The 20243-nt window shown below is 52.4% G+C and overlaps 6 protein-coding genes across 6 annotated transcripts; 3 read left to right on the top strand and 3 right to left on the bottom strand.

The window, feature by feature from the left end:
• Nucleotides 1-421: 421 nt before the first annotated feature.
• N0V96_011926 (uncharacterized protein) lies at nt 422-1095 on the top strand (the record flags this gene model as incomplete). Its single annotated transcript, XM_065759440.1, has 2 exons — nt 422-427; nt 454-1095. 2 exons carry the CDS (start codon nt 422-424, stop codon nt 1093-1095), a joined length of 648 nt encoding a protein of 215 aa, XP_065612004.1.
• Nucleotides 1096-7513: 6418 nt separating this feature from the next.
• set9 (histone lysine methyltransferase Set9) lies at nt 7514-9951 on the bottom strand (the record flags this gene model as incomplete). The annotated part of the gene is made up of 2 exons (XM_053192519.1): nt 7514-9772; nt 9844-9951. 2 exons carry the CDS (start codon nt 9949-9951, stop codon nt 7514-7516), a joined length of 2367 nt encoding a protein of 788 aa, XP_053049876.1.
• A 1479-nt stretch (nt 9952-11430) lies between these two features.
• mrpl38 (mitochondrial 54S ribosomal protein uL14m) lies at nt 11431-11960 on the top strand (the record flags this gene model as incomplete). The annotated part of the gene is made up of 3 exons (XM_053192520.1): nt 11431-11445; nt 11501-11585; nt 11665-11960. 3 exons carry the CDS (start codon nt 11431-11433, stop codon nt 11958-11960), a joined length of 396 nt encoding a protein of 131 aa, XP_053049877.1.
• A 424-nt stretch (nt 11961-12384) lies between these two features.
• N0V96_011923 (uncharacterized protein) lies at nt 12385-13351 on the bottom strand (the record flags this gene model as incomplete). The annotated part of the gene is made up of 3 exons (XM_053192521.2): nt 12385-12429; nt 12505-12594; nt 12794-13351. 3 exons carry the CDS (start codon nt 13349-13351, stop codon nt 12385-12387), a joined length of 693 nt encoding a protein of 230 aa, XP_053049878.2.
• A 2272-nt stretch (nt 13352-15623) lies between these two features.
• pin1 (peptidyl-prolyl cis-trans isomerase Pin1) lies at nt 15624-16274 on the top strand (the record flags this gene model as incomplete). The annotated part of the gene is made up of 3 exons (XM_065759439.1): nt 15624-15631; nt 15664-15931; nt 16014-16274. 3 exons carry the CDS (start codon nt 15624-15626, stop codon nt 16272-16274), a joined length of 537 nt encoding a protein of 178 aa, XP_065612003.1.
• Nucleotides 16275-16736: 462 nt separating this feature from the next.
• On the bottom strand, nt 16737-17665 carry N0V96_011921 (uncharacterized protein; the record flags this gene model as incomplete). Its single annotated transcript, XM_065759438.1, has 2 exons — nt 16737-17578; nt 17662-17665. The coding sequence occupies 2 exons, from the start codon at nt 17663-17665 to the stop codon at nt 16737-16739; spliced, it is 846 nt and encodes a 281-aa protein (XP_065612002.1).
• Nucleotides 17666-20243: the final 2578 nt, after the last annotated feature.

Raw genomic sequence — 20243 nt, 5'->3', positions numbered from 1 at the left:
TTTCGGCTTCGTTTTCGGTAGTTACAAAGGATCTTTACGCCAAAAGAGTAGGGAAATGCCAAGTGCCGACCATCATATCATAAATGACCACCTGTTTGAGTGTGTAAACTGGATCTTGCGTAATAGATATGCGAGAGATCACACCAAAGTCAATGGAACTTGTAGATCATTGTTGAGAGGGGAGAAAAACTGATAGAGTCTTTGCTTGACAAAGGTCTATAAATATTGCCAACGATCCTCCTCTTGATTGTCCGTAGATTGGCATACCTTATTTCGGCGTTGAGAGAGACCAACACCCGGTCTTGCCTTGAGATATTGTCTCGTCTGCATGAATACTGCTGCCATTCTCGCATCAACAAAAACAGACTACCCACCATGTCCAAACTTCGCATCAGGAAAGATCTCGATACTCTCAGTCAGGATGAGCGTGACATGATCGTCAAGGCGTTTCAGTATATTATCAGCCTAAAGCCAGACCACGAGAATTCCTACTACACTATCGCTGGCTATCATGGCCTTCCCGCACCAGTCTACTGTAGGCATGGATCGGTGTTGTTCCCCACGTGGCACCGTGCCTACCTCTTGCGACTCGAGAATGCTCTTCGAAGTGCCCCAGGATGCGACGATGCTGCTCTCCCTTACTGGAACGAGCGGTCAAATGCGTCGTTGGAGAAAGGACTCCCTGATCTCTTCACCCAGAAGGACTACAAGTTCAAAGATGGGCAATCCATCCCGAACCCTCTCTTCTCCTACAAATTACAGCAAGACGTACACGATCTAGATGTTGAGGGAAAAGACAAGCCCAATGGCCACACGAAGCCCAAGGGGTATGACACTGTGCGATATCCCTATTCTGGACTCGTCAGCTCCGATTTCAATACCCAGACTTTGGACCACAATGTCGAAGTGAACGAGCTGCCAGCCGGGCAACCGACTGAACTGTTGAACGGCAACGTCACACGCTGGCTCAACCTGAAGGGCTTCAATAATCACAAAGGCGATGAGATCAAGGCGGGAATAGCAGACAACTACAAAGAATGCCTCGATGCACCCAATTACACTGTTTTTTTGAACTCGCAATCAGCGTCAGACTGAAACACAAAGAAGGTGAAGGGAGGATTTGGGTCTGTGGTGGTCTCCCTCGAGCAGCCTCACAACGCCATGCATCTGGCCATTGGGGGTTTCGACGTTCCCCACAAGCCCAATGACAATGTCGACGTTTATCCATTCGCGAACGGTGACATGGGCGAGAACGATACGGCAGCATTTGACCCGGTCTTTTTCTTCCACCACTGCTATATAGACTACATGTTCTGGAAGTGGCAGGATACTCACAACAAGTCCAAACAACTGGACATCATACCTGGCCTCAAAGGCACAGAGGGACTGAGTCTAGACACCCCTCTGGATCCATTCACCAGAGAGGATATTACGCCCGGGGATACGCGACCGATGACATCCAATGTAAGACTCCGCCCAAGTCCGTGATTGACTGTGTCTAATGAGTCCAGGATGTCACCAACACAGCTACTCTTGGGTACGATTATCCCAGACCGAGGGGTCATTTCCAACTCCCTGGACCAGACCTCAGAGAAGGACCCAAAATCACGGCGACTGGCATCAATCGCGCTCGAATACGCGGTTCCTTCGTGGTTTCGACCTGGGCCAAGGGCAAGAATGGCCTGCCAGATATGCTTTTGGATACGAAATCGGTTCTCAGTCGGTGGGATGTCGGAAGCTGCGATAATTGCCAAGACTATCTCGACATCAAATCGCACCGGAAGCTGTACGGATTTTCGGACGATGATGCGCTGGACATGGATTTCTATGCGCTGGTACATACTAGAGACAACCCTGAAGGGGTCGACACTATTGAAGGCAACAAGATCCAGGCCGAAATTTTGACAGCACAGTGAGGTATTCGGGCAGGAGCCCTATATCAAGTCGTTGAGACTCAGACTCGGCTTGGCAAAACCCAAGCAGTGGTTTGATTCACCAAACACTGAGGACTAGAGCCAGACCTTCTCGCCCATGAAGGCTTGGAGGCTTCAACAGCCTGAAAGGCAGTAAAAGTTTTGAATTGAGTTTTCTAGTCCTTAGAAATGTTGCCTCAATCGGGTTCTTCTCACGGATTTAGTCCCTATGTAGTGCCCCATTGTCCCAGCTCGATCATCATTCTCAAAACAGTTTACAAGTGAGTTGGCCCACCTTGTTCTAGGCCAACAGATATGCTTGTGAAGGTTTCCACATGCAAACTTCATTTATCATATGGTATGTCGAAGTCCCGATAACTTTGGGCATCCGAGAAGCGGAAACACCAAGACATGCCCAGCAAAACAAATCGAAGGAGAGTTACTACGCTTTGGTAAATGTCAATGAAAGTAATTTAACACGCAGCCTCATATAATGCTGTGCACCAGCTAGGCCTAATTACCTCTTGCTCCTTACACATCTTGTAAGGTAGGTAATGCATCTTACAAACAAATTTGTACACTCAATTTGAATCAAAAACTATGGTGTCGTGTAAAGGCTGACAACGAGCGATGAGCTGCCGTGGAACAAAAACTCCTCCAGTGCCGTTCCAGTGCGCCTATTCCTTCATGCCGAAAAAAAAACATTCCAACTTGCTTCCTTAGGTGCTCGATGGATGCCGGCCCAACGCGTACGTTCGTTGCTAGATGTCAAATGTGACCCTCTTTACACCTTTGAATCTCGTCAATAACTAGCACGTCGGTCATGTGGGCACCAACTTACTGGAAGCCCTCCTCCTCTTGGAAGCGTAGAAAGCATAAGTCGAATCATCCTCCCCTTCCAAATCACCATCTTTGGACTTGCCTGACGTCAAGATCTGTATAAGCCGATTAGTACCGTCGCTATCCGAAGGTGCGGTAGTGGTAGTGGTGGTGGTGCTGCACCACCACCCGAGAGTGAAACACTTACAAAGTCGAATCTGGATGCGGCAAAGACCAGAGCCATAAGCACGATGACAACCAAAAGCGAACCCCCAAGCCCATTCATGTTGGAAAACATTCTCAACATTTTGACTAGGTCCAAGCCAGAGTTTCTCTCCTGTTTGCTGTTCCTGATAAGATATCAACCCCTTGGGAACTAGTCGTCGATCGGATGGCGGGCGTAGACGGTAAGCGCTGTTGTTGTTTCACGTTCCCTTGGTGTTCAATCATCCCACGCGCGGCAATCAGCGGGATGAAGAATGTCGGGGTAAGACTTTGTGTGTAAAGTGGAAAGGAAAGAGTTCAAAAGAGGAAGAGTGTCCAGAGACTTTCCGGAAGGCAGCGTAAGGAATAAAAAGTTCCGAATGCAAACATGAATCGCGGGGTTCAAGCAAGGTCAGGCATGTCCCAGAAGGAATCTCATCGTCAGCACAGAAGAATAAGGCTCGCGAACTCCGGAGTTGGTAGATAGGTAGGTAGGTAGAGTTGGGTCTGACATGCGACCTTATAACAAGAATCTCCAACGGTCGCGGCCGGCCCTACGGTCATCCCAGCAACTCCGAACGTGTGGCGAGGACGATGGGACGTAGATCTTTTTACGGCCGAGAAAGAACTCTCCGAAGTAGCTACCCCTTCTTCAACCAACGAAGGGCTGGGAAAGAGGGTTCATGTCTGCTCTATTCGTGCACTTCTGCCTCAGCTGCCCAGCTCGACACGTGGTAGTAACAGGAGAATCGGGCATCCAAGGTCCAGCAGCAGTCCAGCCAGCCTGATCTTCTGTGCCGGGGCGGCCTCTGATTGGTTAAGATTCGAGAAAGTGTGTGCTAGAAAGTTGGGGTGTCGATTAAATTCTCCAAAGATGGTCCTCCGTTTCGAGACGGCTGGAACGGGGCCACGGGGGGGAAAGAGGGTGGGTGGCTTGTGGTAGGGCGGAACCCAGACCATGAAGTGGAGGTCCGAATCAGTCGGCCGGAGTTCTGGAGAGAGAGAGGAAACGAACATGTAACCCCCATTCTGTCTCTGCCGCAAAAGGCTGAGCTGACTGCGGCCCACCCATGTCTGTGTTTGCTGTTGGTATCTTTGATTAGTCGAAGAATGCGGGGAATGGGAAAAAAAAGCAACTCGTCAGCAAGGAGACGAGGGATCGGAGCCTCAATGTGAGAGGGCGACCGAGACACCGAGACTGGTGAACTGATGAAGAGGAAGCGAGAGACAAGGAGAATAGATGCAGCGAGCAAGGCAGGGAATGGTTGTGGCGCCCAATGATTGGGCGTGTGGATGGCCTGTTGGCTGCAGCAGGGCAAAGAGCAGTGTCCAATGAGTGCTCCAAAGACAAAGCAAAAGTGCACCTCGAATTATATTGCCCAGTCGGGGGGGATCTGGAATCATGATAACGAGACTCGGAGCTGAGTGGTTGGTTTGCATCGATCAGAGGAGCGCACTGAAAGGACGAGAAAGGATGGATGAGCTGAGATCGAGTTCATCTCGAAATATGTTGCCTGCCCACACCTACTTCCAGCCATCTCACTGGATGGGAAGGGGAGTGAGAGTGCAGGACAGTCAACAGTCTTGTTCATTATTAGGTATTGTAATATCATCATCATGAAGCGTCCCACCGATGCCAGCCGACCGCGAATGCGACTGTGACTGCGACTGTGACAGTTTCTGCATCGGGTGCTTTCTAAGTTCAGTCTCGCTGTATCCCAATGTTTCCTCCGCAATCTTTTTTGCGTTTCTTCCTTTCCCAGGTCCAAACCCAAAGCAAAACTCCTCATATTTGCTCGTCATCCGAAGATACGGAGAATTGAAATCCACGCCAAGAGATGCGAAACTCTTGCCCAAAGCGCCTGTGCATATATACCCATTTTTGGCCGTTTAAACTTTTGTACCGGTCGACGCCTGCTGATCCCATTGAATGAGATGAAAGTGAGAGAGAGAGAGGGTGTGTGTGTGAAAGTGAGAGTGATAGCCAGGATTCGGGGAATGAAGATCTCCAAATGTCCGACCGCCGATGCTCTCTCTCTCTCTGAACCACATTCTCACCTCTCGCCCCCCAACGAAAATAAAAAGATAGAAATAACAACTAGCAACCAACGCCGAATGCCGACCCCGCGACCGTAGGGCAGGATGGGATTCTGATTGCCTCTAAAAAGGTCCAGAAAGGTCCAAAATAGGGGGAAGAAGCGTGAAAAAAGCGAGGCGAAAAGAGGACTAAACCACCCCTTCCGAAATTCCGGAGGCGTCGACTAGCACTCGTCCGCCCGCAACGCCTGGACCTCGAGAGCCTCGTCCATTATGAGAGCCCAGGTGTCGCGGATGTAGTCGCGCATCTCCAAGAGGACCATGACCGCATACGCTGCTGTCATCAAAGCGAGACAGTAAAACGCCTGAACCAAAAAAACATCAGTCTCAATACTCTTCATGTTTTGTATAAACCCCACAGTGAGGGAGAGAGGAGAAATGATGTCAAAAATGAAAAGAGTGAGAGATGCAAACTTACCGACCATACTCCCAAATCACCCCATCGCACCAAAGCTATCTCGCCCAGCCCGTAGAGACCCTCGATGCCGGATGCACTCCCAGGGAATGTATCGCCGCCCAGCCTCGTGCTGTAAATCATCCGCAGCTCCTCGACGCCGTGCAGCGCGTCCGGGACGCTCTGGAACCCATAGTAGAGAAGACCGAGCGCTAGCGGCATTGGCAGTGCATGATACGCCCAGCACAGCGTGTCGAAAATGCCCATGACGGTGAACTTGACGAGCTCCCTCGGTGGTCTTGTGAGGTCCAAAATGCCCCTCAGGAAGAAATCGAATATGACGGCCAGCAGCGTTGTCAGAGGATGTAACGCCTGCGGTTGTGGTTTTCGTGGTTGTTGCCGGGCCGCCGTCAGCGACCGCCTTTTGGCTTGCTTAGTCTGGCTCCGGGAGGAAAGGTGCGGAGAGGCAAGGGCGGACAGCCTTGGTGCCGGGTTGTACAGGTGATGCTGGTGTTGGTGTTGGTAGTCGAGATAGTTGTGCGGCCCCGAGAGGCCGGCACTCATCATGGTCTTTTGTGTAAAGGTCTCCGTTGACATGATGAATGGCGGATGTCCCTCCCCTTTAACATGCACTTCGTGATGAAGTGCGAAGAAGGGTTGGATGGGACGAGGGGTACCAAGATGAAAGGATATAGATCCAAAAGAGAATAGGAGAACCTTGGCTCGGTTTCTTGGGAAACAATCCCGAGTGGAAACTCAATACCGGTAGCAGGCAGGTGAGGGGCCCAAGATATAAGTCGGTGAGTGATGGGTGGTGAGTGGTGGTGAGCTGCGAGCAAGCAACAGGACCCGAGCTAAGGATAGGTAGTGAGGTGTGCTCGAGCTTTATGACAAGCAGGGCAGAAAGAGCAGGGAAAGGAAAAGGCAAAGCTTCCTAGGTCCTAGGATAGTGTTTGCTTGCCTTAGCGCAGGTTGCTAGCGACGCACCGTTCACGACGACACCGTTTTTATGCAGATTGTTCCAAGGCGGCGGGGTGGGAAGAGCTCTGAGAGGTGAGATTGAGATGTGGTTGAGGTGATGGTCGCAGCGGTCGGTGTAAGTCGTCGTTTACCTGTCGAGGAAGAGAAAGATAAATGGACAAGATGGTGGTGTGCCCAAGGTAGCTTGAAGGTATGTATGTATGAATGAATGTGTATCTATGCCACCAACAACATCCAAGGTCAAGTTCCCACGTCTTTGCTTTTGGTGAGAGAAGTCGCTTTCGGTCGCCGACCGAAACCATCAGCAAAAGATGCGCAGTAACGCAAGTAAGCAAACTCGCATGAGGTACGCGCTGAGGGCTGCTTGATAAGCTGAATGTCCGAATCCGACAACGGTTGGGGAAAAAGGCAAGGGGAAGAATAAAAACAAACAATACCTTTCCTCCTTACACAGTAAAGAAGATTAAGGAAAGTTGAGAAAGCAGCAAGCGGCGGCACGTAGGGAAATATGTCCTCGTCTTGAAGAAGTAGATTACCCTCTCTCTCATCAATTCTTTCTTTCGCCTCTCCGGCTCAATGGACATTCCCCTTTGGTCCCTTGTATGTAGCTCTGTGTCTGTGTGTGTGTGCATCCAATTCCTCCTTATCTAAAGTAGCTTACCAGCCAAGACAGCCAGCTGGAATGTTGTCTCTCAACACCACGCCACGCCAGAATCAAAAAGGGGGGGGGAGGACTAAAAAGTCCCCTGTGCATCCTCTGCCACCCTGCAGACGGACAGTAGTATGCAAGGCGAGGAGCTATGGTATCTACTATGTACCGCATATGCGTGCATGCCATTATGCATGCACAGCAGGAAAATAAAATCTGGGGCAAGAAAAAGACCAAACCAAAATCCCAAGCCAGAATTGTGCTGTTGCAATGAAACACAAGACATACGCCTTTTCCACCTCATGTTTCCCCATGTTCCAATTATAAATCCCCGTCGTTCGTTTCTGCGTTCAAGGAAAAGCCACGTTGGAAGCCTTTGGAGCCCCGGACTGGGGAGAGTTTCTCTCCGGCTGGGTCCCGGACCGCTCCGGTTGGCTGTTTCGCGCATCGCCTCTCCTACGGCTCTGCCACCTTGATGCTAGCCTTGCGCATTCGACCACTCCGTCTTAACCCGCTCGTATCTTCGCCTTTTCCGGACTCTTCACCAGCGGTTCTGAGGCGCTTGTTTCCAAGTCTACTCCCCGCGTAATCTTCGAGTGTCTCCGATGTACTCGCTGCGGGCCGTTTTCGTCCCCGGATACGCGCCTCTTCGTCGCGCCCTAGGAACCGGTGGATGAGGCGGTGGTCCAAGATGCGCTGCTCCTTATCCTGAGGCCCAGCCCTCTCAGTCTTCGGCCAAATGTAACCGTATAGCTTAGAGTGGCGTTCGCAGCGCGGGCACGAACTCTTGGTGTAGTACGCATTTTGCTGCACAAATGCCGTCTCGCAATTCATGCAGCGAACCCATGCTGTCTGCGGCTCTGATAGCAACAGCGGCGTTAGAGTATAATCGCCGGGCGTTCGGGTCTTTGCGGGTGGTGTGGTCTCCTTGATAAAGGTGCGTCGTTGATACTTGCGCTTCTTCAGAGGTGGCTGCTCACCACCGCTCTCCACCGTCTCAGCAACCTTTGCACAGACTTTGATACTGTCAGTGATCGGCGCAGGATTTTCTGTCGATACCGGTGCTTCGACCTTTGCAGTCAGCACGGTGTCGGAGCTGCGGTGGCCCAACCCATCTTGCTCTATTGACGCCAGAGCCTCAACCTTGGACGTTTTCACCACGGCCTCGCGACGAGAGCTTCCGAGCGACTCTTTTGTTGGGAGGGATTTATCAACGTTTTGTGTCAGCTTCGAACTGCTTGTGCTAGAGCTTTTCGATGCGCCCGATGATGACATTGCCACTGGCTTTGTGCTCACACTACTGCACATGGCAGCTGCGATACTCATACGATCCTGTATCTTGTACGGAGGGATGCTCGCCGGGTATTGCCATACCGGAGGGTTTGATCCCGAAGTTTTAGAAGGCGGTGACGGAGGATTGCATAAGGACGAGATGGGGATTGATCGGGAGACCACAACAGATGCAGCCCGACTTGTGGCTAACATTTCCTTCTGGCCCCTTCTTTGCGATGAGAACGGCGCAGCCTTCGCCAGTGCTTGCTCCGTGGTCTCCTCGTACTCTTCTTTCTTGACAAGCTCCGAATGCTTCCGACTTTGGTCCGGTTCCGGGGAGTCTTTCTCCGGCTCAGTAATGTCCGTCACCGACCCGTCCTCGTTTCCGCTACTGGTCAGTGACATGCTGCGCACAGACTCGGAGGCCGAGCTCTCTGTTGACGTGGCGATAGCTTCCTGACGGGCTGTGACTGCTTGCGTGGCCGAGATCTTTCGTCTGTTGGATGGGGTTATGGGCGGTGTGACGAGTGAATCGAAGGATTGCTTCTTTTCTGGTGAAACCGCGTCTGACATTGGCGAGTCGACTGCTAGAGAGTCTCGACCAGATTTCCCACTCCTGAGCCTTGATTTAGACACCCGTGGCCGGATGTCTGGCGTGACGGAAGGAGTTCGAGATGAAGGGCCGGTGCTATCGTCCCTTCTCCTCCGGCGCAAAGAGTATCCGTCCAAAGCGGACTCCTCGATGCTCTTCTTGACCACGACTTCTCCTTCTGCCGGCGCCCAACCGTTTGCACATCTGTCTTCGCATGTTCTGCACAGGCATTCGCAATTGTCCTCCCCGAAGTAGTTCTCGGCATACGTAACGGTAATTTCTTCGCCAACATCAATGTTCCTCGTTGCAATGATCTCAATCGTGGCCGAAGATGTAGTCATGAGCTTCGCATTAGCTCTGCAGTCGTGGTTCGCAAATCGAGCAGGGCCCATGAACAGGCTGGCGCATTTGTTCCTGGCGGAAATAATAATGCTGAAGTCCTTCTTCCGGGCCGTCATTTCTCGCTCCTCCTCGGGTGAAATGTTGACCTGCGTTCCGGCCAAGTACTTGATCGTCTCGTTTCGCCGTATAAAGCGTCGGGCAGTGATGGCGGCTTCGTGCGACACAATTGTGTAACGGTTCGTCGAGTTCACCTCAAAGGGGCAATCGGGGAGGTAAATCTGGACGTAGCGGCGCATATGACGCTTGAAGTCATCCTTGGCTTTGTCCGTCTTGAGGGCGGCGAAGAACTTGCGGAAGCCATCGGTGGCTAGCAACTTGCGCTCGGCGGATTCGAGGTCTTTACTGACAGCGAGCTCGTCGCGGATGATTTGGGTAATATCCTCCTCCCGTACGCCTCGCGAAGGGTGATAGGAATTGCGGTTCTTGGGAATTGTAGTCCAGTAGAAAACCTGCAAAGTGTCAGCTTCTCCAGCCCCCAAATGTCCGTGGCATGGCTGCCCGGCAGAACCGAGACCCATACATGATCGACTAGAGCATCAGTCAGGAAGTCGTCGTACGATGCCAGTTGCGCCAACGTCAGCGTCTGTTTATTCTTCTGCTTCTTTGCCGCAGCAGCAGAGGGCGGCATCGTGAGATATGGGTGAGCGTGGGCGGCGTCGCAATCGTCGTCTTCGGCGCAAGTTGGAATGAGCGAACCCGAGGCGACGTAGGGAAAGGCTAAACGAGGGTCGAGGGACCAGCGTCAGCGCACAGAGCAAGGAGTGGACGAAGGACCAAATGTGAGGTTGGGCTCCCTTCGACAGCCCGAGGTCAAGCGCAGCAAATGATGTGGGGGAGCGACAGCTGGGCCACGATTGTCGCAAGTCGGCCGCTAAGGATGGGACCAGAAACAGATGTGGGTGAGACCGGGAAGAAGGTTGTTGTCTTCAAAAAGGCGCAAAAAGATGAGGGAAGGGTCAGCTCAGGCTGGGTGTCGTCATGTCTTCCGGTCCAAAGTCCAAAGGGGGCATAAACAAGCCAACGAGGACAGGCTGGTCAGGGTAGGCGGGTGGTTGTGGAGATTAATGCGCAGGGCCGTCGTGGATCATACTCGGTACGGTAGGATAGGATATGAGGGAGGAACAAACAAGACCTGGACCCTCCTGTCTCCTTGTTGTTGCGCTGGGATGAATGCTGAAGGAATGAATGTAGGAATCAAAATAGCTTCATCCACAAGTACCGGAAGGGAGGACAACGGGCGATGGAGCGGATAAAGAGATGAGAATGAGGAGGGAAATGAGACAAAAAAAAAAGTGGATGTGGTTAGGTTGAGGTGGGAGGTGGGATGTGGTGAGGTGAGGTATGTGTGAGGCTGGACGTCAAGAGACCTGAACTCAAGATGAGCAGGAAACAGCAATGGAAGTCGCCGTCTTGTCCCAGTTTTAATTCGCTCTTGCCCTTGCCGGGTGGAAAGTTGATTGCTTCGGGTGGTTCCTTCCCTCTTACTCTTTTGCGCAAACTTACTCTTAATCTGTTCGGATCCGACTCAAGGCACTCTGTACCTACAGGTATTGACAGCAAGTCCCAATGGAACAGATTACAGATTCATTTCTTCCTTTCCAGCTTTCCAGGGGAGCGAGCAGACAAACCAGCCAGACAGAGACGCAGCACGGGAGAGAGGGAGGGAAGCAAGAAAGGAAGGGAAACATTGGGATTGCGCCTTGCCGGGGGGTTTGATGGCCAATCATAAGTTGCAAAACTAAGTGGCTACCTAGGCGATTATCGTTGAAGTGGCCCCAAGTGAGCACTGAGACGTCAAAATAGTCGCACAGACCAAGTTTTGACTGGCTACGTCAGCCAATGAGGTACCATCATGCTCACGCGGCTAACCTCTTTTGGGTGCCAGAGGCCTGTCCGCAGCAACGGGACAACATGCAACCCTCCAAGTGGGTCTATGACTCCACTCTACTGGTCCATCGTCCTGGGGCCATCGGATCTAAGTCCATCCGTTATTCCGACGTGGAATTCAACTTTGCAGTCCCACCTTTTCGAGATAGTTTCAGAGAGACAGTGACCAGCCAGGGGAGATTCGATATACCACAGCCCACCACGAGGTCCCGCCGCCAAAATGATTCAACTGAAGGTCCGTCATCTTTTTGACATGTTGTTCTTCAATCGGCAAGCTAACGCGATCTCAGACGGTGCTGCAATGCATCGACAACTCAGGTGCTGCCATGGTCGAATGCGCCATGGTTGTCGGCCAGAAGAAGCTCGCCCGGATCGGTACGAACCCATCGCCCACACACGAAGCCTCTCACCTTGCGCGAATCGATTACGAGACTAATACATATGATGTTTGCAGGTGACAGAATTGTCGTCGTGGTTCAGAAGCACCGTGGTGCCAGCGAGGGTGGCATGGCCGGCTCATCTGCCGCCAACAAGGTCAAGCGTGGTGACATGCGCCACGCCGTCGTTGTCCGCACCAAGCAAAAGACTCTCCGTCCCGACGGCAGCGTCATTCGATTCGACGACAACGCCTGCGTTCTCATCAACAAGGCCGGCGACCCCGTCGGCTCCCGCATCAACGGCGTCGTTGGTGCTGAGCTGAGAAGGAAGAAGTGGAGCAAGATCCTTTCCATGGCGCCTATGCACGCATAAAGGGAACGGCGATGGGACGTAGGGGTAGGAGATACGACAAGAAAGACGTGTAGGATCTTTGTAAAAGTATAGGAGAAAAAAGTCATCAGATTGGGGGAAATGTATTATACGAATGCATGAGCCGGCGTTTCCAGGGTTGGCAGTTGATACCAATCTCCATCAAATACAAAAACATTCAGAAACTCGAGTCGAGTCACACACACAGGTCATAGGTCGCTTGCAAATAAAGCGCGATGGCGAAGACTGGTTACTCTCTTTAAGGGAGATATAGTTCAATGGTCTGTATGATAGCTAAAGACAAAAACCGTGGCCGCCCCATGGCCTTTTTTTCCCCAATCGAGAGCTCGAACGCCAGAATACTCCTTACAATGCATGGTAACCTCCTCTAGAACAATCTCGGGGTATCTTCATCAGGTCGTCTCTTTTACTGGAAGATGTGACCGCAATCGCAGCAGACATAGAACAGTTTCTGCACGAGAACGCGTTAGCCTTTGGGACATCCCTAAGGGAGGTTGAAAGAGAGAAAGATGAGAGATGTACTAACCATGCCCGTCTCGGCGCTTCGCTGCTGAGACTGGAAGAAGACGGCTTCGCCGCCCTTACAGACGGGGCATTCCTTGTTTGATCGTGGAAGCTAGATCCGGGAAAGATGCAGCGTCAGCCAGCTGATCACAAGGGAGGTCTCGTATTCAAGGTGAAAGCCAAAATCCCATTGCAAAAGCCAGGTCCAGGGGGTGTCATCCAAAAAATAGGTCGTGTGGTAACGCGTGGTAACGCGTGGCGAAGGAACCTTCTTCACTGGCTGACAGCCAGCTGAAAGTAGGCCACGAGACTTTCCGGTTGGCGGAGTCAGGCTCGTTGTTAAGCGCGATGCCCGCGAATCCGTGGTTGATCTCGTCGGAGGTGACTGATTCCCTTTCTTCGTCGTATTCGTCGAGAGCCTCGTCTTCGGCCATGTCCATCAAGTCGTCCCATGTGATCTCCGTCTTCTTGCTCTGGGGACCGTCGTGCTGGTGGGTAGGGGCCACCGAGACATTGAAGTCGTCGGACGGGTTACCGCAGCCGCTGCAAAGGATGGCGTGGCCGCAGCCGATGCATACAACAGGGGCAAGAACAGACTGGGGATCACCTACAGTAGGATCCGAACCGACATCCTGTGTGACACCGGCGGTCTCACCGGCGGCGTTGTTCATGACGTTGCGGAAGACGCAGGTAGACTGAGCCTCCTCGGTAAACTGGCAGGTTCGGCAGGTGAACTGGAGGCGGTGAGTCTCTTCGTCCTCCTTGGGGTAGAGCATGTTGGAGCATTCGGAGCAAAAGCGAAAGGTAATCTGCTCAAGCTTCTTGTTCGCGGCGTCGTCTTGGGAGTTGGTGCTCATGGGGGTCGCCATCGTGATGTCGGTCGCGAAGCGATTCTTGTGCGTCGGGGCAAGGGTTGATTAATCGAACGGGGTGTAGTGTTTTCGCAGTATCGTCGCGTAAGTCTATAAACCAAAATCGAGGTATAGAGCGCGGTGTTGAAAGTCGGGCAGCGATGTGTAATGTTGAGATTCAGGCAGAAGGTGGAAGAGCGAAGTGCGGCGCAAATAATCGAAAGGAACCTGATGGAGAAAGGCGCACGTTCCTTTTTGCAGTGCGGGAGGCGAAAAGTGGGACTGCCTCGGTGAATCAGGGCGGAATGGAATTTCTTCGAGCTATGGTCACCAGCTCACCGAGACGTCTTTCGGTGAGTCACTCGTTCATCCGAGATGCCAACCTGATTGTAATATTCGTGAGGCCGCCGTCTCTTGTGATTCATACCGTCATTTAAGTCTACTTTGTACTTTTCATCTCTTCAAGAGGTGATCGTTTAGCGACTAGGGTTTTCTTATGGATATACTGAACCTCTTACGAATAGAGGAGCCAAAATCTGGTCATATGCTACCCTATCTGAGGTGATCGTATCAATGTCTAAACAGTTTATCCCCCACCTATCGTTTTGGATTCCAGAACGCTATTCATGACTGTTTCTATTCGAGGCATATACCTTTCAAGTAGGAGTAGGTTCTTAAGTAAAGCAATCTTGAGATTACCAAATCTCCATGATAAATGAGAGAAGCAGTCCGCATGAGGTACCGTGAGACCACTGGTAGCAGGCAGCGTGGCGGATGAGCCAACGTTGGCATACCATAGAGCAACTGAACACAGATTTGGATAGGTAGCTGGTCACATTTCCCACTGGACTTTTCCATGAGGCCAAAGTTATTCCAGGTAATGGGGGGTCTCATTGAGAAGCTCTACGAGGGGCGGACGAGGGGCACTTGTTGTTGGTCGAAAATTAAAACCCAACTGTCGCTTAGCCTAGTCTGAGACTTCCAAATCCTACGAATGACATCTCTTTCCATTCTCCTTTTCTCCTTTTCTCCTTTTCTCCTATTCCTCAAGGAGAACCTGATAGACTGTGCCTTGATAAGAGGGATCGACAGGTCTGGGACGGGAAACCCTGCGTCGAATAAGACGTGTGACGACGAGCTTCCATTGCAAGGAAGGTCTGGTGGGTGAAACTTTGTAAGCTTACCAAGATGAGCACGGGACCGTACCTTAGGTACCACACGTGATTCGACAGGAACTGGAACAGGATGGAACCAATAAGGGCACAAGTTTCGATGCGCTGGGGGGAATGATCAACTCCCCTCTCCAGCGTCTTTTTCCCCGCCTTTCAGGGACACAACTTTTTGATGGCTCCCGTCCGGGCACGAGTCCAGCTCTACCTAGGTTCCTTTCCGGTCTAATTCCCTGTCAGAGGTCACCAGGTCCCCCGTAGCCCTCCCCCCCACTCCCCCACTAACGCTCGTCGACAGCGGACATCCATTGTTCAAGTGGCATGAAAGATACTTCTGGTGGCTTAGGTAACCTATCATTGTGGCCCGGACCTTGGCTTTTTTTGCGCTTTTTTGTTCCCCCCTCCCTCCCGTAGGTAGCCCCCCATTACTGCGGTGCGGTAGGTTCCCAGCAAGCAAGGCCTCGTTGGTGGTTACCCCAGCAGCCGCACGTCATCCTCTCTCTCATCCAATCCATTCGAGCCAAGCTGAAGAACCTCCCCGTCCAGTTGCCGTTGGCTAGGTGCATCGCCAAACCCCAGCTCTTCCCCAGCTGCACCTTACGGATACCTTTACCTTCCATTACCTACCTTACCCTTATAAAGTACCTTAGCATTGTCTCCTCCGTCCGGCTGCCGTACCTTAGGTTACCGGTAGGTATACCTTCCCGAGTACATTTGTACCTCGACGCCCACCCTTCTCGCCTCCATCGTCGTGCCATTCTTCTTCTTCCTTATTCTACCAACTCCACGTTTCTTACACTTCGGTACTCCACGACAGCTTCGTTCCTTCTACCAACTTCCCCCGCCCTTGAAGTTTGGTTCCGCGCAACTATCGCAACAGCTTCTCCTCGTCTCTCCTGTAAACAACCTCACGCGCAACAATGGTGAGTAAGCATTGCTGCACCTCGTATCCAGAGCAGAGCCTTTTCCCTCTCTGCACCCTCTACACCTAACCCCGCTCGATTCCTTTGTGCCCAGATTCACCTCCCATCGCGCAGCCTCGCCTTCGGGCCGTCGCAGCATGCTGCTATGGACCTTTCTCTGCGTCTCTCGCGGAGCCGTCCCGCTTACCAACCAAGACAATGTCAGTGTTAGCAGACGACTAACATAAATCCTCACCAGGCTGACACCGGTCTCCCCCCCCGGCTGGGAAGTGCGACACTCCAACTCCAAGAACCTGCCCTACTACTTCAATGCCGCCGAAAAGGTCTCACGCTGGGAGCCGCCCGCGGGAACCGACACCGAGAAGCTGAAGCACTACATGGCCACCCACCACAGCGCTGGCGCCGGCGCAAGATCCCAGGCTGTTCCCGTGCCAGAGGGAAAGATCCGCGCTGCCCACCTGCTGGTCAAGCACAAGGACAGCCGGCGCCCTTCTAGCTGGAGAGAGGTACGCGCAAATCTGAATACCAAGATACATATTCCTAGACTAGATAGAGTACAAGACAGCTAACAACACCTATCAAACATAGGCCGAGATTTCCCGCACCAAGGAGGACGCGCTCGAGATCATCAAGGCTCACGAGGCCAAGATTAAGTCCGGTTCGACCACGCTCGGCGAGCTGGCTCTGACCGAATCCGACTGCAGCAGTGCCCGTAAGAGGGGTGACCTGGGCTACTTCGGCAAGGGTGACATGCAACGGGAGTTTGAAGAAGCTGCCTTTGGTCTGAACCCTGGTGAGATTAGCAGCGTCGTGGAGACGGCAAGCGGCCTGCACCTGATTGAGAGGTGAGCAATTCGAGTCTTGTTTCTTCTTGCAATTCCTCCTCTCCCATATACAGTTCCACTAACCATCAAACTACACAGACTGGAGTAAACGGGATAGAGTAGAGACGAACAGCATCATGCGCGTGTAAGCAGGCAGGGGGGGTTCACAGAAAGAAAAAAGTTCAACCAGTGCCCAGTGCCGGTGGACATGATACGGCTGGCCCAACTGAGCCAGCCGGACGTTTTATGACATTTTTTGCAAAATTGTTTTCATCACGCGCTTGCCACTGGCATAACTGTATATCAAAAAATACCAAATGCGCTTCTGAAGAGAGCCCACGAGCTCGCAAGTACAATTTGCCTCTCCCGCACTTTGTCTATGGATCGATCAATCATGATATGCTAGGCTGCGTACATTAACCAGAGCGCCGCCTTTCATGCTCCGAATTACCGATTTCACGCGCCAAACTACCTACATTGAGGAACCTCAAGATACCTCACCATACGGGAGCCTGTTCGGTCCCATGCCAGCAAGCTTCGTCAAGGTAGCTGTAAATGGTTCGACCGCACTGAAGACGACTGTAAAGATCCCGAACACGGTCATCGACAGGGCGGCATAAGGCGCAGCCCGGCTCTTCCTCTCATAGAGATATGAGACGCCCATGGCCGCGCCGTTGATGCCAATCGCCGTCCCTACTCCGATGGTAAGCGCGTCGTCTCTCGGCCTCTCTTCTTCTTCTTCGTCTACATCAACGTCAATGTGCGACTCTTTAGTCGCGTCAAACCCCAGCTTCCGCAACATGAACGGGTACATTAGCTGTCCCAATATGCCGTTGCTCACCACCAGTGCCGCGGTGACGACATCGTTCCCATAGACTGCCTCTATCGCAGGTCGCGCCAGCGCCAGCGTTGTGCAGCGCGCTGCAAAGGAGAGCGCCTCACGAGGCCCGAGACCAACCGCTCTGCCGAGCAATACGGACACAAAGACGTTGAGTGCCGCAAAGACAGCCGAAAGAACTACCACGGCGGCGCCGGCGCGAGACCAGATTTGATGCCGGCACTCGTAGAGCTTGAATCCCCAGACAACGATGCCGACCTCAAGGATCGAGATCGCTGCGTCGCCGGCACCGAACCAATCGTTCGGGGTGTAATAATGTTCCGACACCTTTGAGGTCCAGATGAGGGAGAGAGTCCTACCGCGCGAGAACTGGGCCAACGTTCTTTTGATGGGTGTGTCCGTGGCGGCGGCTTTGGCGCGAGTGTAGGCTATCATGCCAAGGGTCATCAGAAGGACTGGGTTGAGGAGTGTCGTGATTGTCGTCTTGAGCCCTGGTACATTGGAAAGGATGTCGCTGCGTCCAAAATTGCGTTGCAGTCTCGTGCTGCTGATCCAGGTGAACCACAGCATGCACCCATCGAGGATGCGGTCATCGCCTAGGGCATACGAGACAGGGATACCTACGGTGAGTAGGAACAAGATTGATAGAATGATTGGGTAGCACTCCTTGAACCAGCTGAACCTTTGGATGCCCTCTCCGCTCGAGACCTGGGGCTGCTGCGAGCTTGAAAGCGATGTCCGGTCTTGGTAGTGGCCCAGTGGGCTCGGAAGTGGGACAGGGGTCGGGCAGTCGCTGTCAGTAAAGTAAGCCGAGACGGCCCTCGAATCTGGACCCAATCCCGCTTCCTTATCGGTATGGTATCCGTTGATTGTGGTTTCGTTCAGAGTTGTTGACACGGATGGCCTCCGCTTGAGTGTTGGAGGGGGCATCGCAATCCGTGGGATAGGGGTATTTTGCCCGCTGGAGTGCCATGGCTGGTCGACATCGTTGTCAACATCGCTATTCCTTTCAGATTGACGTAGAGAAAAGGTTGGGATTCTGAGGATCCCGGCCAAAATGCCCCAAGACAGCAGGAATATGAGTATCCAAAAGACGACGTTGGTGTTCACTTTGTTTGTCAGTCTTGAAATGTTGAAGATTGTTTTTTGGTGTCAAGGTGAACTCACCAAAGTTGCCAATTACTCTTCCAATGCCCTTACCGCCAAGCAGTCTATCCTTAGTAATCATGACGATGGGCACTGGAAAGCCGATACCCAAGTTGCTATTGATGAAGTCGACCTGGCCAGATCAGAACTTGCGAACAGTGATTAAGTGAGAACAAAGGCGAAGGACAAACCTTGTACTTGATGTGGCGGTGGTAGAAGCTTTCTGACCCCGGACAAGGGTATGAAATCGCGAACATGAAACAGAACACCACCGCCATGCCAATGATGGGTGACAGGTAGTCAAGTCGGACTTCGTACAGGCCCAGGAAGAGACTCCATATGAGCAATTCGCTAGCGAGGTAAATCACCCCGACCCAGAAGATGTCACGCATCCGCTGGCGTATGAGGCGGGTGCAATGTTCCCATCTGTCGGTGCTGTTTTCTTCGGTATCTCTCCTGAACATTCGCAATGGCAAACGGACTCTGGGAACATTGCCTGTCAAATGTCTGAGTTTGAGTCTGAGACATTGGAGGATCCTGGAGAGAAGCTCGAAGCGAGCAGAGGTTCTTGTAAACATGTCGTGGTAGAGGGAGGAGGACGAGACGAGACGGGTCCCAGGGTGAACAGGAGGGTGTTGTGTGACAATATGTCCAAGAGTGATTTGGTACTGACTTTACCCCAGGGTGAAGTCCCAAGTAGCAAAGGCAATCAGATCCACACGTGAAACGAGGTGGAAAACAAGGCCGCAGTTGGTAAAGATACAGGGAAACACAAAGAGGCTCTTGCTTCCCAGTTCCCGTCACCCAGTGTCGTACGCGAGCAGTATATATCCACGAAGAAGGGAAGAAAACAGTATGGGAAACTCGACGAAAGACAGTCTTTGGGTTCGCCACGGAACGGGTACTAGAATACGAAGCCGGCCCCCATTCCCATTCTAGTGAATGAAGAGCGAGTGGGGTCCAAGAGGAGAAGCTAGAAGGTGAAGTTGAAGGTGAACATGAAGACGGATGGGGTCCGGCGGAAGGTAAAGTGTGTGGGGCCCATCCGGTATTCCATGGTTGTGGATGGCTTCACAAACGCTGGATGAACACACGATAGGCCCAGGAGCTTCCTTGTCGACGGGTCCTAGTGGCAAACCCAGCAACTCTGAACGAATGAGAGAAGGCAGAATCATCCCAAAGATGGTTTTGTTGCTCGTGTGGAACGGATCCAAGAGTCCGAGGCACGAGTGACCAAAGATATGCGGTTGGGCCATCGATCTCGTTCTGTTGGTGATGGAGATGCAGAGTCGACGCATCACATTTTGCGGCAAGGCTTGGCCGGAAAGCGATCAAGTCTGTTTGAACTGACTTTCCGAGATATCTGAGCAGTTTCAACTGCTTATCTTCGAAGAAGACCCCCTAATGGCCCCTCCGTCCGGACCGCGCCGGACGTCTGGACGTTCATACTTAGCAGCCCGATGGTCGGCTCGCTGTTCATCCGCTGAAAAATAGCCCCCAGGCCAATAATGTGAGCATGTGTGTGTGTGACAGACGTCAAAAGTGACAAGATGCAACGGGACGCTCAAGCCATCTCCCGTCCTTGTCGATGTCTGTCCTGAGAGATGCAAGCTGCACCCTGCCTGACGGGGAGGGGCGGACTGACGGCAGACCGGCGCGTGCTGTAAACGATATCCAGAATAGATCAGACCTGCTTTGAAGAGGCTGATTGTGTACCCACGTCAATATTTTACCCTGCAAATATGGATGGCTTCTTGCAGAAAACAAAGGTTGCTTGCTGCGTAAGGTTGAAGATGATGGAGATCGAGCTGGTCTTCCTTGCCACTACCGGAACTGTGTGGGGATGTCTTAACAGAGCTGTGACGAAAAGCTGCCGGGGTTGTGGTTGTGGTCGTTGTTCCGCAAGGTGCGCGTCTCCAGTCCTGCTTCCGGTCTTCTTTCGATTGAGTGACGGATCATTGAACAGCGCAGCTTGTTGTTGGTCGTTGGTTGCTGAAGGGAAATGGTGGG

The sequence above is a fragment of the Colletotrichum fioriniae genome (genome assembly GCF_027942845.1).
Source record: "Colletotrichum fioriniae strain IMI 355084 chromosome Unknown scaffold_19, whole genome shotgun sequence".
Lineage (NCBI taxonomy): Eukaryota > Fungi > Ascomycota > Sordariomycetes > Glomerellales > Glomerellaceae > Colletotrichum > Colletotrichum fioriniae.
Note: the sequence above shows the minus strand (reverse complement) of the source record. Positions and strands in the feature narration are given on the sequence as shown.